Source organism: Hyperolius riggenbachi, chromosome 5 (genome assembly GCF_040937935.1).
Source record: "Hyperolius riggenbachi isolate aHypRig1 chromosome 5, aHypRig1.pri, whole genome shotgun sequence".
In the NCBI taxonomy this organism is placed as follows: Eukaryota; Metazoa; Chordata; class Amphibia; order Anura; family Hyperoliidae; genus Hyperolius; species Hyperolius riggenbachi.
Genome location: NC_090650.1, coordinates 358669347 through 358682874, shown reverse-complemented (window position 1 = coordinate 358682874; position 13528 = coordinate 358669347). Strand labels below are relative to the sequence as shown.

Genomic DNA, 13528 nt, shown 5'->3' with positions numbered 1-13528 from the left:
TAAAACTATGCAAAGGTATCATGATCTTCTGACCATAGATCACAGTACTATAGCCACAATGGGCCATTGGCCATTGGGTGGTAGTCATTTCGGCTACGGTTTTCCAAGAGCAACACTAATGATCTAAAAATGGACATGTGAGGCCTTCAAACTTTGCCATGTCCTTCTTCTCTTTCACTGATGAACAATAATGTCACATGTAGGTTGAATATATACTGAGCAGAAGGAGGAGAGAGAGGAGAGGAGACCGGCACTGCAATCAGCTGTTTATTCCATACTGTATAAGGTGGAAAAATCATATATTCAGTGTGAAAATATAGACATACCAGTTAGATGAAGCAATGTGGGTGACGGTGGGTGCTGAGCACTGTGTGCCTGACGGCCGTTTCGCGCAAACGTGCGCTTCAACGGATGCTGTATATACTGTATACAGTATTGGATATAGATGTGGTTTTGTATGTAACTGGCTACAGGAGCATAAAGTAATAATGTGCGTTCCCTCCCACTTCCCATTTAAAATCCACATTAAGCTCTCATTAAGTAGTAGTGGATATGATAAAGATTGGCGTGTAGAATGGAATTCGTTACAGTGGACAATAATGTGCAACAATTCACGTTTTCTCCTAGGTGATCTTTTCACACCTTATCAATAAAATGTCTTTTAAACCAACAGCAGAAAATATTCAGAATAATCTTCATTCCTTTTTCACCTACTCTTTGTTACTCTTTCAATTGCATAGTGATAAAAATGTATTTTAAACAGAAAATGTAAAATTATCATCTTCCACGTTCTTACATGGAATGAGAGACACTTCTCTAGATACTACTCTTTGCCTTTTCTCCTCCCCCCCTCCCCCCAAACCTTTTTCTTCTGTCCTCCTTCTGTACTTCTTTTTAGATCTAAACTGTAGTGATAGCAATGTGCGATGACTTAGAGGCAATAACAAATATATATCCACAAAAACGCAGATCAGATGAGGGACTTACTTAACCCCTCCCTCATGGAGAAGGGCAGACATCTGCAGAACCCTTGCGGTCCCACTGTACTTTATTGGTGCTTGCTTATGGAGAAACAGTTGTTGGTTTTTCCTCAAGAGATCAGGCGACTCTCGAGCTACCTGAGCAATCAGTTTGTTATTCCATCTGACATAAGTTTATTTGTTGTTGTTTCATATGTGATTGTTCTATTATTTTGTGATCTGCCAATAAATATACATTGTTAAAAAATAACTCCTAGGAGAAAACTTAGGAGAAAAGGGGAATCGAATATGACCCTAAGTACCACTAATAACAAGTTCATAAAGTCAGTTCTGGAAAAGCTTATGTTTTATTGCAGGAGCTCTGCGGCTTTCTTTTTTTTTATAGATGTAGGTTTTTTACTTTTGTTTAACTAAGTGGATACTATAATATTAATAAGGATAATAATAATAGTAACTACTAAGTTATCAGAGACTAATAGAGAAGTAATGTTAATGTCCATGTAGGGTGTGATAGGCTGGACAAACATTGGAATAATGATTTGGAAATTGCAACTATAATGATATTTTTAAAGCGTTCCTTTGGATCCGATTGTGTCTTGCAGAGTCTGGGGAAGGATACAAGTGTGAGCGGTGTGGAAAGGTCTTTGCCTATAAATATTACAGAGACAAGCACCTGAAATACACCCGATGTGTAGACCAGGGGGACAGGAAGTTTCCCTGCCACCTATGCCAAAGGTCTTTTGAAAAGAGGGACAGGCTGAGGATCCACATCTTGCATGTCCACGAGAAGCACAGACCTCACAAGGTGAGTTCTCCTTTGGTCGCGCTGCTACAGTTAGATGTTTTACTGCCTATGGCCAACCAGGGGTTCTTTGGTATTGGCGACACAACTGGCGTTCACACAGGAAGCTTTCCTCAAGTAAAACAAATAAGGACATGACTGCTGGGAGGCAGTAGAACACACAGGCAAAATGGGCAATTGGTTCTCCTTGCACAGTTGAAGGGTCCTTCACTCAGCTTGCTCTTCGTGGGGACTAGCTAACTGGTATTCTGAGAGGTTATGCTCAACCGTGATGAGCTTTTGCTGCCATTTTTTGTATTCATGTCCCAAAAAGGAACAAAAGATGCCCTATCTACAAATCTTGAGCTTGATCATATTAACCACATCATGACCTATATGCAATTCACTTTTGCACCTGAGTTTTCTCCTAGGAGATAATTTTTCATCTTCCATTTAAAATAACTTCCCAGCACTTTTCAATTAAAAAAATACCAAAAAGTTGGTGAAAAAGTACTATCAAAATTATTTTGAGGATTTTCTTGCTTTCTGGTGGCTTAAAAGGCATTTTATTGATAAGTTTAAAATTATCACCCAGGAGAAAACTCAGGAGAAAAAGTGAATTGCATATGGGCCCATGACTGTCCAGGCAGCTATGATTCTCATTCCCAATTGGACACTGGCATTAGGGAAAAAAGGAAATTATATCAGGAAGCTTTTGTGGTCCAGCGGAAATACATCTCTATCCTCTTTAGACACCCTGGAGTTATAAAATCTAAAACTGTTATTTATAGTCAGCGAAAATGTTTAATGAATGGATTTTTTTTCAACAAAATGTTGTTGCAATTTTTAATGCAGTTTGGAATTGGCCCAATCCAAATCATCAGCAACTGGATTTGATTGGCTCAATCCCAAACTCTGTACAAATTGCAACAACTTTTTTTTCACAAGGTCAGATACATGAGTGTTCCTGATCATCTACAATGGTCAGCAATAAGGTACCCCCAGATTTTGCTAATCGTAATCGCTACTGTGGAATTTGTTACATTTATTTACATTGGCAGAGAGTTTAGGAAAATCACTAGCAATTTAAAGCGCTCCTTTAACGCTCAAAAAATTATTTTAGTGGGTTCCAGGTCTCAGAGCGCCTTATCTGCGTGCTTGTTCAGGATCTATGGCTAAACACATTAGAGATAGAGGGTCAACAAGACAGCCAGGCAACTGGTATTGTTTAAAATTAAATATGTCAACTTCCATATCCCTCTCACTTCCTTTAAGCAGTTAACCTGAAGGAGTAGATTTCCCATATGTAATGTGCTGTAGTCTGCTGCTCCTCTACTTCATCCCATGTTTACTCTGTTAAAATGCTGCAGGCATCTGCAAAGATGAGTTAACTCTTACTAGGTGATCTTCAAAGATCATAATTCTTAGCCCACCTAGACTATAAGAGTGCTGGGCTTGAGGTTGCTGGGCCCTGCAGTGGTGAAAGAGTTACTCCCAGTCATGGGTGGCTGCCATTAGCTCAGCAGGGCTTGGCTTGAAGCCCCATATTTAGACCTGAAAGGCTTGTAAACTGAAATAGATCCAGGTCTGGCTGAATAAGACGCACTTCCATTTCACGGGCCAGCTTACATTATTTAACAGTTCAGTTGGCTGAGATGATTTTCTTGAGTGTTCTACACATATTTAGAACTAATGCATTGTGTGTAATATTAGAGATGTGTCTAGGATCAATACCAGGTTCTCCTCACTGTCATATCATGAGCCAAGGAGGACACTGGAACTCGAGGGACAGACCTTCTCTAGGAACACACATGGAACCCAGGCACTTTTCTGTTGCTAGAAAGTCTTAAAACCGTGTTGCGTTGTGGCCTATTCTGGGATTAAAAAAATAATAATAATAATAAATAATAACTAGTACTTGTTGTGTAAAGTGCAGTTGTCTATGGTTGAGCCATACATGAACCTCAGTTAACTTTTTCTCCTCAGTTCTTCTAGGTGATATTTTCCTACCTTTTCAAAAAAATGCCTCCCTCCAGAAAGCAAGAAAATACTAAAAATACTTTTGACCGTGCTTTTTCATTTTCTTTTTGGTACCCTTTTTTTTAGGAAAAGCAATTTTGAACAGAAAAGGAAAAATTATCTCCCAGGAGAAAACTGGGCCTTAGTAAATTACCTTTTTCTCCTGAGTTTTCTCCTAGGAGATGATTTTAATCTCCTCTTTTAAACAACTTTTCAGCATTTTTCAATTGAAAAACTACCGAAAAGAAGATGAAAAAGCACTATCAAAATTATTTTGAGTATTTTCTTGCTTGCTGGTGGTTTAAAAGGTATTTTATTGTCTAGGTGTGAAAATATCACCAAGGAGGAAACTTACGAGAAAACGTTAATTGCATATGGGCCAGTGTGTGTCCACAGGCATTTATTGCACAGGAGATTTTTGTATCGGCTCCAAATTTTGCTTAAAATTTCTGAAATATGTAGCTAGCTGCCAAGTTGAAGTTGACTGCATGAAACCTTTTCATAGCTTGAGCACTCAGGACATAATTGCTAACAGCTTACCAACAGATTGACTACTTTAAAATAAACTCTGAAGATATCATCTCGCATACTTGTCACATGGGCAGTTGTGCCAAATTAACACAATGCAGTTATTTAAAACAAGCCTTTCTCCCTGAGAACGCATGCTGCAGCTAAACTGATATCTGAAAGCCAAGGAAGTTTTGGAGTTTATTCTGTCAGTGTCTCAGCCTGTGTAAATGTGTGTTTTTGAAATTGCATGAAAATATGGGCATATGTTGAGTCATGAAATTCCTTGTTGTATGCCATATAGAAAGGCCTTTACGCAATTAACTTTTTCTCCTGACTTTTCATCCTCACTTTAAAATAACTTCCCAGCATTTTGTAAATGAAAAAGTAACAAAAAGCAGGTGAAAATCTACCATTCAACTTTTTAGAGTATGGTTGTAATAGATAGCGGAGATGCCGCCGCAGCGGTGAGCGGCATGGCGGCTGTCTCCGCATCTCAGCCGGCGGCCTTCGCCGCGCAGTTACATGGTGGAGTTTTGCCTGGTCCGTCAGTTGCACATAGACTGAGGGCTACGCGCGCGCGCGCGCCAGGACCTTTATGCGAATAGAAGGGGAGTCAGCTGATCGGCCGGACAGCTGACTCCAGCAATGCTCCTGATTGGTTGAGTGACTGGGGCGGTGCTGTGGGGCGCTCTCAGTATATATAGGACCTGCCTGTCAGTAGCACCTTGTCTGCTGTTGCGAATGCTACGTGTTAGCACTCAGACCTTAGTCAGATCCCAAAGAGTGCTAGAACCAGCAGGAGCTGGGGATCCACACTTAGTCAGATTCTGTTGATAGCTTAAGTACTAATTGTATTGTATTATTTGTTATGACCTTCTGCTAGCCTTGACTAATCTTCTGCTTACTGATTCTGTGCTTCTGCCAATCTGATCCTGTTGCCGACTCAGCCTGAACACTACTCTGATTTAAGCCTTCTGTCTTTGTACCGTATCTGTCCGTTTGTTGCCGAATCTGCTTGTCTGACTCTCCTGCCCTCACCAGTGAGCCTAGTCTCTGGTGAGGGATTCTGTGTACAGCTTAATCACCTGCTCCTCAGGTGACCAGTAGTTGCAGTACAGTCTTAATCACCTGCTCCTCAGGTGACCAGTAGCTGCAGTACAGTCTTAATCACCTGCTCCTGAGGTGATTAGGAGTTGCAGTACAGTTTTGATCTCCTGCCCCTCAGGAGATCACCTAGCTACAGTACAGTCTTAATCACCTGCTCCTCAGGTGATTAGAAGTTGCAGTACAGTCTTGATCTCCGGCCCTTAAGGAGATCACCTGCTGCAGTACAGTCTGAATCACCCACTCCACGGGTGATCAGTATATGTTGTCTTACTGTGCACCACCCGCTCCTCCGGTGAACTGATTACTAGTTCATCTACATCTCCAGCTTGCCGGAGTGCTGATCCCTGTGTTCTATAGAGATATCTCCCTCTACCAGCTTCTCTGGGGGAGTTGGTATCTTTATCTGTATTACTGTTGCACCAAACACCTATCTTTACATCTGGTTGTCCTGTGTCTCGCTATACTCACATTATTGGTGATTCTGCAGATCACCATATAATCAGGTATAGTATCTGTATTATTGGTGATACTGCAGATCACCAATAATCAGAAAATCTGTTCTTGCTGACACCAATCGTTACAGAACAGCAGACCAAACATTATGGACGCACTGCGTAGTCAGGTAAAAAGTCCTAACCACCGCGGTAAACAATCTTACCAGGGTGATCAATACCCAACAGACTCAGATCACTCAACTGTCTGGAACAGTACAGGTACTTCAAAAGACTATTGATACAGTGCGATCCCCTTCAGTCACAGAGCTTCGTATGTCCGTACCCGAAAGGTTTTCTGGGCATAGATCTGACTTTCAGAATTTCAGAAACCGTGTGCTATCCTATTTTGAGTTGAGACCCAATCTGTCAGGATCTGAGAACCAGAGGGTAACCTTTATAAAGACCCTTTTGTCAGGAGATTCACAAACATGGGCATATAGTCTTCACACAGGGCATGAGGCATTATCCTCAGTTCAGGAGTTTTTTAAGGCCATGGCCGTTATATACGATGATCCGGATATTGCTATCACGGCTGAGAGAAAACTAAAAACTCTCTGGCAAGGTGGGCTGTATCAGCTAGATGGGGAACGTATGCTTTATTAGACTGTTTCCTGTCAGGACTATCCGATGCAGTTTCTGATTTGATGTTAGGTCATCCTGAGCCTAAATCTCTAGACGAAGCAATTTCATTGGCGGTGCGGGTTGATCGCCGCCTTCGCTATCAAAAACAAACCCGTGGCAGAAATGCTGTAAGATCTGTTTTCCACGCCTCTTCTCCACCCTCGTCACCTCAGGACGAACCGATGCAGTTCGGTCAGTCTAGGTTAACACAAGTGGAGAAGAATCGCAGAAGGTCAGAAAGACTCTGTCTATACTGTGCTGAGGAAGGTCACATTGTCCAGAATTGCCCTAAAAAGTCGGGAAACGCTGCCGCCTAGGTGTAGTCAGAGGTAATACCCTAGGCGAGCCGTGTTTACCTCTAGATAATAACCGCTTACTCCTCTCTTGCTCCATTACCTGGTAGGGTCGGGCCACGGCCACAGAAGCATTCGTGGACTCAGGCTCTGCAGCTAATTTTATAGATTATGACTTTGTCAAAAAATTGGGGATTCCCTTACTTCCTTTAGACCGTCAGATTTTGATCACAGCGGTAGATGACTCTCCGTTACAGTGCAGACAGCCTCTCTCCCAGACCCCTTTATTGTTGTTTAAAATAGGGGTTCTACATAAGGAGAAACTACAGTTCTTTGTCCTGCAAATGGCAACCCCCACTACAGTTCTTTGTCCTGCAAATGGCAACCTCCACCATAATCCTCGGTATGCCTTGGTTGCAACTACACTCCCCTCAGATCGGCTTCAGGTCAGCTACAGAGCTGGTCAGCCCATTGTCATCATCATTGTTTGGAGAAAGCTGCTGTTTGCGCAAACCAAGGTTCAGGTAAAAGAAGTGCCAGTGCAGTACGCAGAATTTTCTGATGTGTTTTGTCCAAAATCAGCAGAGAAACTCCCGCCACACCGGAGCTTCGACTGTCCCATAGAGTTAAGATCAGGTTGTATGCCCCCTAGAGGCCATCTCTATAATCTGTCGGGCCAGAGAAGCTGGCTATGCAGGAATACATTAAAGAAAATTTGGCCAAGTGCTTTATCCGTCCTTCCCAGTCACCAGCAGGGGCTGGGCTCTTTTTTGTACAGAAAAAGGGCGGTGGGCTTCAACCTTGTATTGACTATCGGGGTTTAAATAAGATCACAGTGAAAAATCGCTATCCACTGCCTTTGATTGACGATTTGTTTGCTCAGGTGACTAATGCCAGTATCTTCTCTAAGCCAGACCTACGAGGAGCATACAACCTGGTACGCATTAGGGACGGTGATGAATGGAAGGCGGCATTCAACGCGCCCGATGGGCACTACGAGTATCTGGTCATGCCCTTCGGGTTGTGTAATGCTTCTGCCGTCTTCCAGGAGTTGATCAATGAAGTCTTTAGGGAAGTTCTGGGAAAATTTGTGCTAGTGTATCTGGACGATATACTGATTTTCTCACCCAATCTAACCGAACATCGGAAACGTGTGAAGTTCGTTTTAAGAAAATTGAGGCAGAACTCGTTGTATGCGAAGTTAGAGAAATGCCTCTTTGAAGTCACTAAGGTCCCTTTTTTGGGATATATTATTTCCACTTCAGGCCTCTCCATGGATCCTGAAAAAGTCGCTGCTGCATTGGAGTGGCCTCAACCTGTAGGATTGAAGGCACTCCAAAGATTTCTTGGCTTTGCCAATTACTACAGAAAGTTCATCAAAGGGTTTTCTTCTGTAGAGTCACCCCTAACCAACCGTACCAAGAAAGGGGCTGACACTTACCATTGGACAGTAGAGGCACAGTCTGCCTTCGCTACGTTGAAAAAGTTATTTTGTTCTGCTCCCATTTTGAGACACGTGGATGTCACCTTGTCCTTCATTGTTGAGGTGGATGCATCGGAGATTGGGGTTGGGGCTGTACTGTCTCAACGCTCTGGCCTTCAAGGCAAACTACATCCCTGTGCCTTCTTTTCTCGTAGGTTCTCTCCAGCCGAAAGGAACTACGATATTGGCAATAGGGAGCTCTTGGCCATTAAGTTAGCCTTTGAAGAATGGCGCCATTGGCTGAAAGGGGCAGAACATACGATCACGGTCTACACTGATCATAAAAATGTGGAGTACATCGAAGGGGCCAAAAGACTTAGTCCCCGACAGGCTCGCTGGTCCTTGTTCTTTTCAAGGTTCAGGTTTGTCATCACGTATACACCGGGAAGTAAGAATGTCAAAACAGATGCATTATCTAGGTGTTTTGAGCCCGAGACAGTTCAGCCCTTAACCCCTGAGACCATCTTACCTCAAAGACTGGTGGTGGCAGCCACGGAAACCTGGGAAGACTGGGCAGTTACCCTAGGGCCTTACCAGCAAGATATTCCAGAAGGGAAGCCCGAGGGGGTTCTGTTTGTGCCACTTCCTTTTCGCCTACAACTCTTGCAATTGTTCCATGCCCATAAGAATGCAGGGCATCCCGGGGCTGCTCGAACTCGGGACCTACTGGCCAGATGTGTATGGTGGCCTTCGTTGGCTCTTGATTGCAAAGAGTTTGTGAGAGAGTGCTCTGTGTGTGCCAGAAATAAACCCTCTCGTCAAGCACTAGTAGGTACGCTACAACCTTTACCGGTGCCAAATGAACCATGGACCCACTTGTCTATGGACTTTGTAGGAGAACTCCCCAGGTCTGAGGGCAAGTCGGTCATCTGGGTGGTAGTTGATAGGTTCAGTAAAATGGCTCATTTTGTCCCTCTGAAGGGACTCCCCTCGACCCAGGAGTTGGCTGATCTCTTCATCCAGCACATTTTCCGGCTGCATGGCATTCCGGAGAATGTGGTGTCAGATAGGGGAATCCAATTTGTGTCTAAATTCTGGAGAGCCTTTTGCCACCAGCTCGGTATGAACCTATCATTTTCATCAGGCTACCACCCACAGACCAATGGACAGACCGAAAGAGTTAACCAGTCCTTGGAGCAATTTCTCAGGTGTTATGTGGCAGATGCGCAGTCAGATTGGGTAAAGTTTCTGCCAATTGCGGAATTTGCGCATAATAATCTGAAGAGTTCCTCTTTAGGTTTTTCTCCTTTCCAGGTGGTTTCGGGGAGATCTCCCAAATTCTCCCCAATACCAGTGGCATCTTCCCCTTTTCCGGCTCTAGAGGATTGGCAAAGGGCATTGAAGGAGATTTGGGTGCTTGTAAAAAGGAATCTGGGAAAAGCCTTCCAGACGCAGAAAAAACAGGCCGACAAAAGGCGGTCTGTTGAGTGGAAGTTTTCCCCAGAAGACATGGTGTGGGTGTCTACTCGGCATCTGGCGTTAAAGCAACAATCACCTAAGTTAGGACCCAGATTTGTAGGCCCATATCCTGTGTCCAGAAAGCCAGAAAGATTAATGACGTGGCATATGTGATTGATCTCCCAGCCAGCATGAGAGGTGATGATTGATGACCAACCTAAGTATGAGATCGAGAACATTTTAGATTCTCGATTAGTGCAGAATTCTGTACAGTACCTGGTCCATTGGAAGGGGAATGGCCTGGAGGAGAGAACTTGGGTTCCGGATTGCCGCATGCATGCCGTGGAGCTAAAGAAAGAGTTTTATGAGTTACACCCTGAAAAGCCGTGTAAGAAGTGTCCGGGGTCCACTCCTCAGGGAGGGGGGGTACTGTAACAGATAGCGGAGATGCCGCCGCAGCGGTGAGTGGCATGGCGACTGTCTCCGTGTCTCAGCCGCAGTTACATGGTGGAGTTTTGCCTGGTCCGTCAGGTGCACATAGACTGAGGGCTACGCGCGCGCGCCAAGCGACAGGACCTTTATGCGAATAGAAGGGGAGTCAGCTGATCGGCCGGTCAGCTGACTCCAGCAGTGCTCCTGATTGGTTGAGTGACTGGGGCGGCGCTGTGGGGCGCTCTCAGTATATATAGGACCTGCCTGTCAGTAGTTCCTCATCTGCTGTTGCGAATGCTACGTGTTAGCACTTAGACCTTAGTCAGATCCCAAAGTGTGCTAGAACCAGCAGGAGCTGGGGATCCACACTTAGTCAGATTCTGTTGACAGCTTAAGTACTAATTGTATTGTATTATTTGTTATGACCTTCTGCTAGCCTTGACTACTCTTCTGCTTACTGATTCTGTGCTTCTGCCTATCTGATCCTGTTGCCGACTCAGCCTGAACACTACTCTGATTTAAGCCTTCTGTCTTTGTACCGTATCTGTCCGTTTGTTGCCGAATCTGCTTGTCTGACTCTCCTGCCCTCACCAGTGAGCCTAGTCTCTGGTGAGGGATTCTGTGTACAGCTTAATCACCTGCTCCTCAGGTGACCAGTAGTTGCAGTACAGTCTTAATCACCTGCTCCTCAGGTGACCAGTAGCTGCAGTACAGACTTAATCACCTGCTCCTCAGGTGATTAGGAGTTGCAGTACAGTCTTGATCTCCTGCCCCTCAGGAGATCACCTAGCTGCAGTACAGTCTTAATCACCTGCTCCTCAGGTGATTAGGAGTTGCAATACAGTCTTGATCTCCTGCCCCTCAGGAGATCACCTGCTGCAGTACAGTCTGAATCACCCGCTCCACTAGTGATCAGTATATGTTGTCTTACTGTGCACCATCCGCTCCTCGGGTGAACTGATTACTAGTTCATCTGCATCTCCAGCTTGCTGGAGTGCTAATACCTGTGTTCTATAGAGATATCTCCCTCTACCAGCTTCTCTGGGGGAGTTGGTATCTTTATCTGTATTACTGTTGCACCAAACACCTATATTTACATCTGGTTGTCCTGTGTCTGGCTATACTCGCATTATTGGTGATTCTGCAGATCACCACATAATCAGGTATAGTATCTGTATTATTGGTGATACTGCAGATCACCAATAATCAGAAAATCTGTTCTTGCTGACACCAATCGTTACAATGGTGGTTTAAATGCATTTTATTGCATGGTGTAAAAATATCACCCAGGCACAAACTCAGGAGAAAAGTGAATTGCATATGGGCCCAAGTTTGTTGTTGTTGCTCTTATTATAATCCTAAATCACAAATAGAAGGGCTAATTGAAGAAAAAAGGACGGGGGTGGGGAAGATGAGTCATAAATGTATACAACTACAGATGATTGTAGGTTTCAGCAAATTTTGAATATTTTAATTGGACACATGAATTGAATATATTTTAAATTACTAAAGCAATATTTAAATTGACTTGGGAAAGCTGAGTTTAGTTTTCTTGTTGTCTACTGTAAGAATTATGCCGTCAGAGGTCTGCCGTAGGCTTACTTACATTGTCTTTTGCTTTGCTGTGATTTCAGTGCACTGTTTGTGGAAAGAGTTTTTCTCAGTCGTCCAGTCTGAATAAGCACATGAGAGTCCATTCTGGGGAGAGGCCTTACAAATGTGTCTACTGCAACAAGGTACAGTGAATCAGCCTTCCCTAGCTTCAATGTATGTTCCCCTCTAGCAACACAATAACAACAAAAATAAATCTTTCACCAAGATCAGGTGTTCTCCAAGTGGGCCTGGTGTGGGTTCCATGAACACAACACTCCTTGACACATACACTGAACAATTATTAACAGCATACCTTAATTTCATATACCGGTAAACACTTTGCTAGCACTCCATAATACTTTTAAAGTAGTAAGTAGTAGTAGTACGTTTTGTGCATCTATTGCATTATTTTATCAATTTTACCAAGTAGAAGTAGACCTTGAAGGCATACATCTTGGTGTAAACATAACACATGTGACATTTATGACACATATAACAAAAAAAAGTGCCCCCCACCTCCAATTTTCTAACTATGAAACTCTTCATTGAAAAACAGTAATCATGGATAAAAAAAGATACATTCATGATATTTCCCTCTTTGAGGATGTTCTGATGAAAGCTCTTCCATGGATTTGACTGAGGAGGTTGTATAATGTAATAAAGGACATAAGATGAGCAAACTTATGCTAATGTTCCCAGCTGGAGTACATTTCTAAAGCAGAAAAAAATTACACATGCGTACCCCAAACCCCACACACATACCACTTAACTGCTCAAGCCTACCCCTAAAGTCAGCCTTTATTGTAAATACAAAGTCATATGTACATGTACAAATCACCACCTACCCAGGAAGTGCAAACCGTGTTAGCAAATAAAAAAACATTGGATAGTGATCAGCTGTATTAAATACCTACTGGCTAATTTATTGATTGCACTGGCCCAGAAAGTGAGGTAGCAAATCAATGTCGCTGGCTGCTGACCATCCTTTCAAAATCACTGAAACTGGACCTGAACTCTTGCACAGCACACAATGAAAAATCTTTATGCCACATATATTTGCTGAAGAAATTCCCTGTTCTGTGTTTGTTCAGGCAGACAAACCTGTCTATTTATAGTTGTTATCAGCAACTGTGAATAGACTACATGAGAGCTCTGCCAAGGCGCCTCTCCATATAGTAAACATCGTAAAGTGAACCCAATGTAATGAGATAAACAATTGTATTTATCCTCCTCTTACTGAGAATTACATTTTTTTTTAAATATCACATGGTTTTGTTTTATATTGAAACTTTAAAGTACATTAAATGTTTGATTATCTCTGCTCAATGGCAGCCTATTAAGTGTCCCAGAGTTAAAATGCATGCACTATTAACCTTTTTCTATCTCTCCCTTGCCCTCAGAAGTTGTATTCTGCCACAAAAACTTTTGTGGCTGTAATTTGCTTATCGGTGAGGCTTTCTATATTTCTGACACAGTACCGACAAAAAAAGAAGCTGTCACTTGCATGCCTGAAAATGTACTCTTTCAGGCATCAAAACAGAAAAAGAAAAACAGCCTGATTATTTGTTTTTTGCACTGTACATACACATTTTTATCTCATCATGTCTCATGTCGCCTTGGGTACACTGTAACCCTTTTAGTGCCTTTTGCAGAAGTGAAACCAAGTACAACTTGAGGTTTTTTTTTAAGATTTCCATAAATTGTAAAGAAGACATTTTTTTGTCCATAAAGTTTATCATGCTGTGGCTAATCTTTTAGAGCAGAAAGGAAGGTCTGAATTTCATCCCATTTCATAGAAACCTCACTGTATTCTTTAT

General features: G+C 42.9%; 1 protein-coding gene across 2 annotated transcripts in view; it reads left to right on the top strand.

Moving 5' to 3' along the window:
* The window catches only part of PRDM14 (PR/SET domain 14), a 33199-nt gene that overhangs the window by 19179 nt on the left and 492 nt on the right, over window positions 1–13528 (top strand). For both annotated transcript variants that reach the window (XM_068234821.1, XM_068234822.1), the window contains exons 7-8: window positions 1583–1785; window positions 11753–11854. In XM_068234821.1, the coding sequence (XP_068090922.1) occupies window positions 1583–1785; window positions 11753–11854 (305 nt within the window). The remainder of the gene's footprint in view (window positions 1–1582; window positions 1786–11752; window positions 11855–13528) is intronic.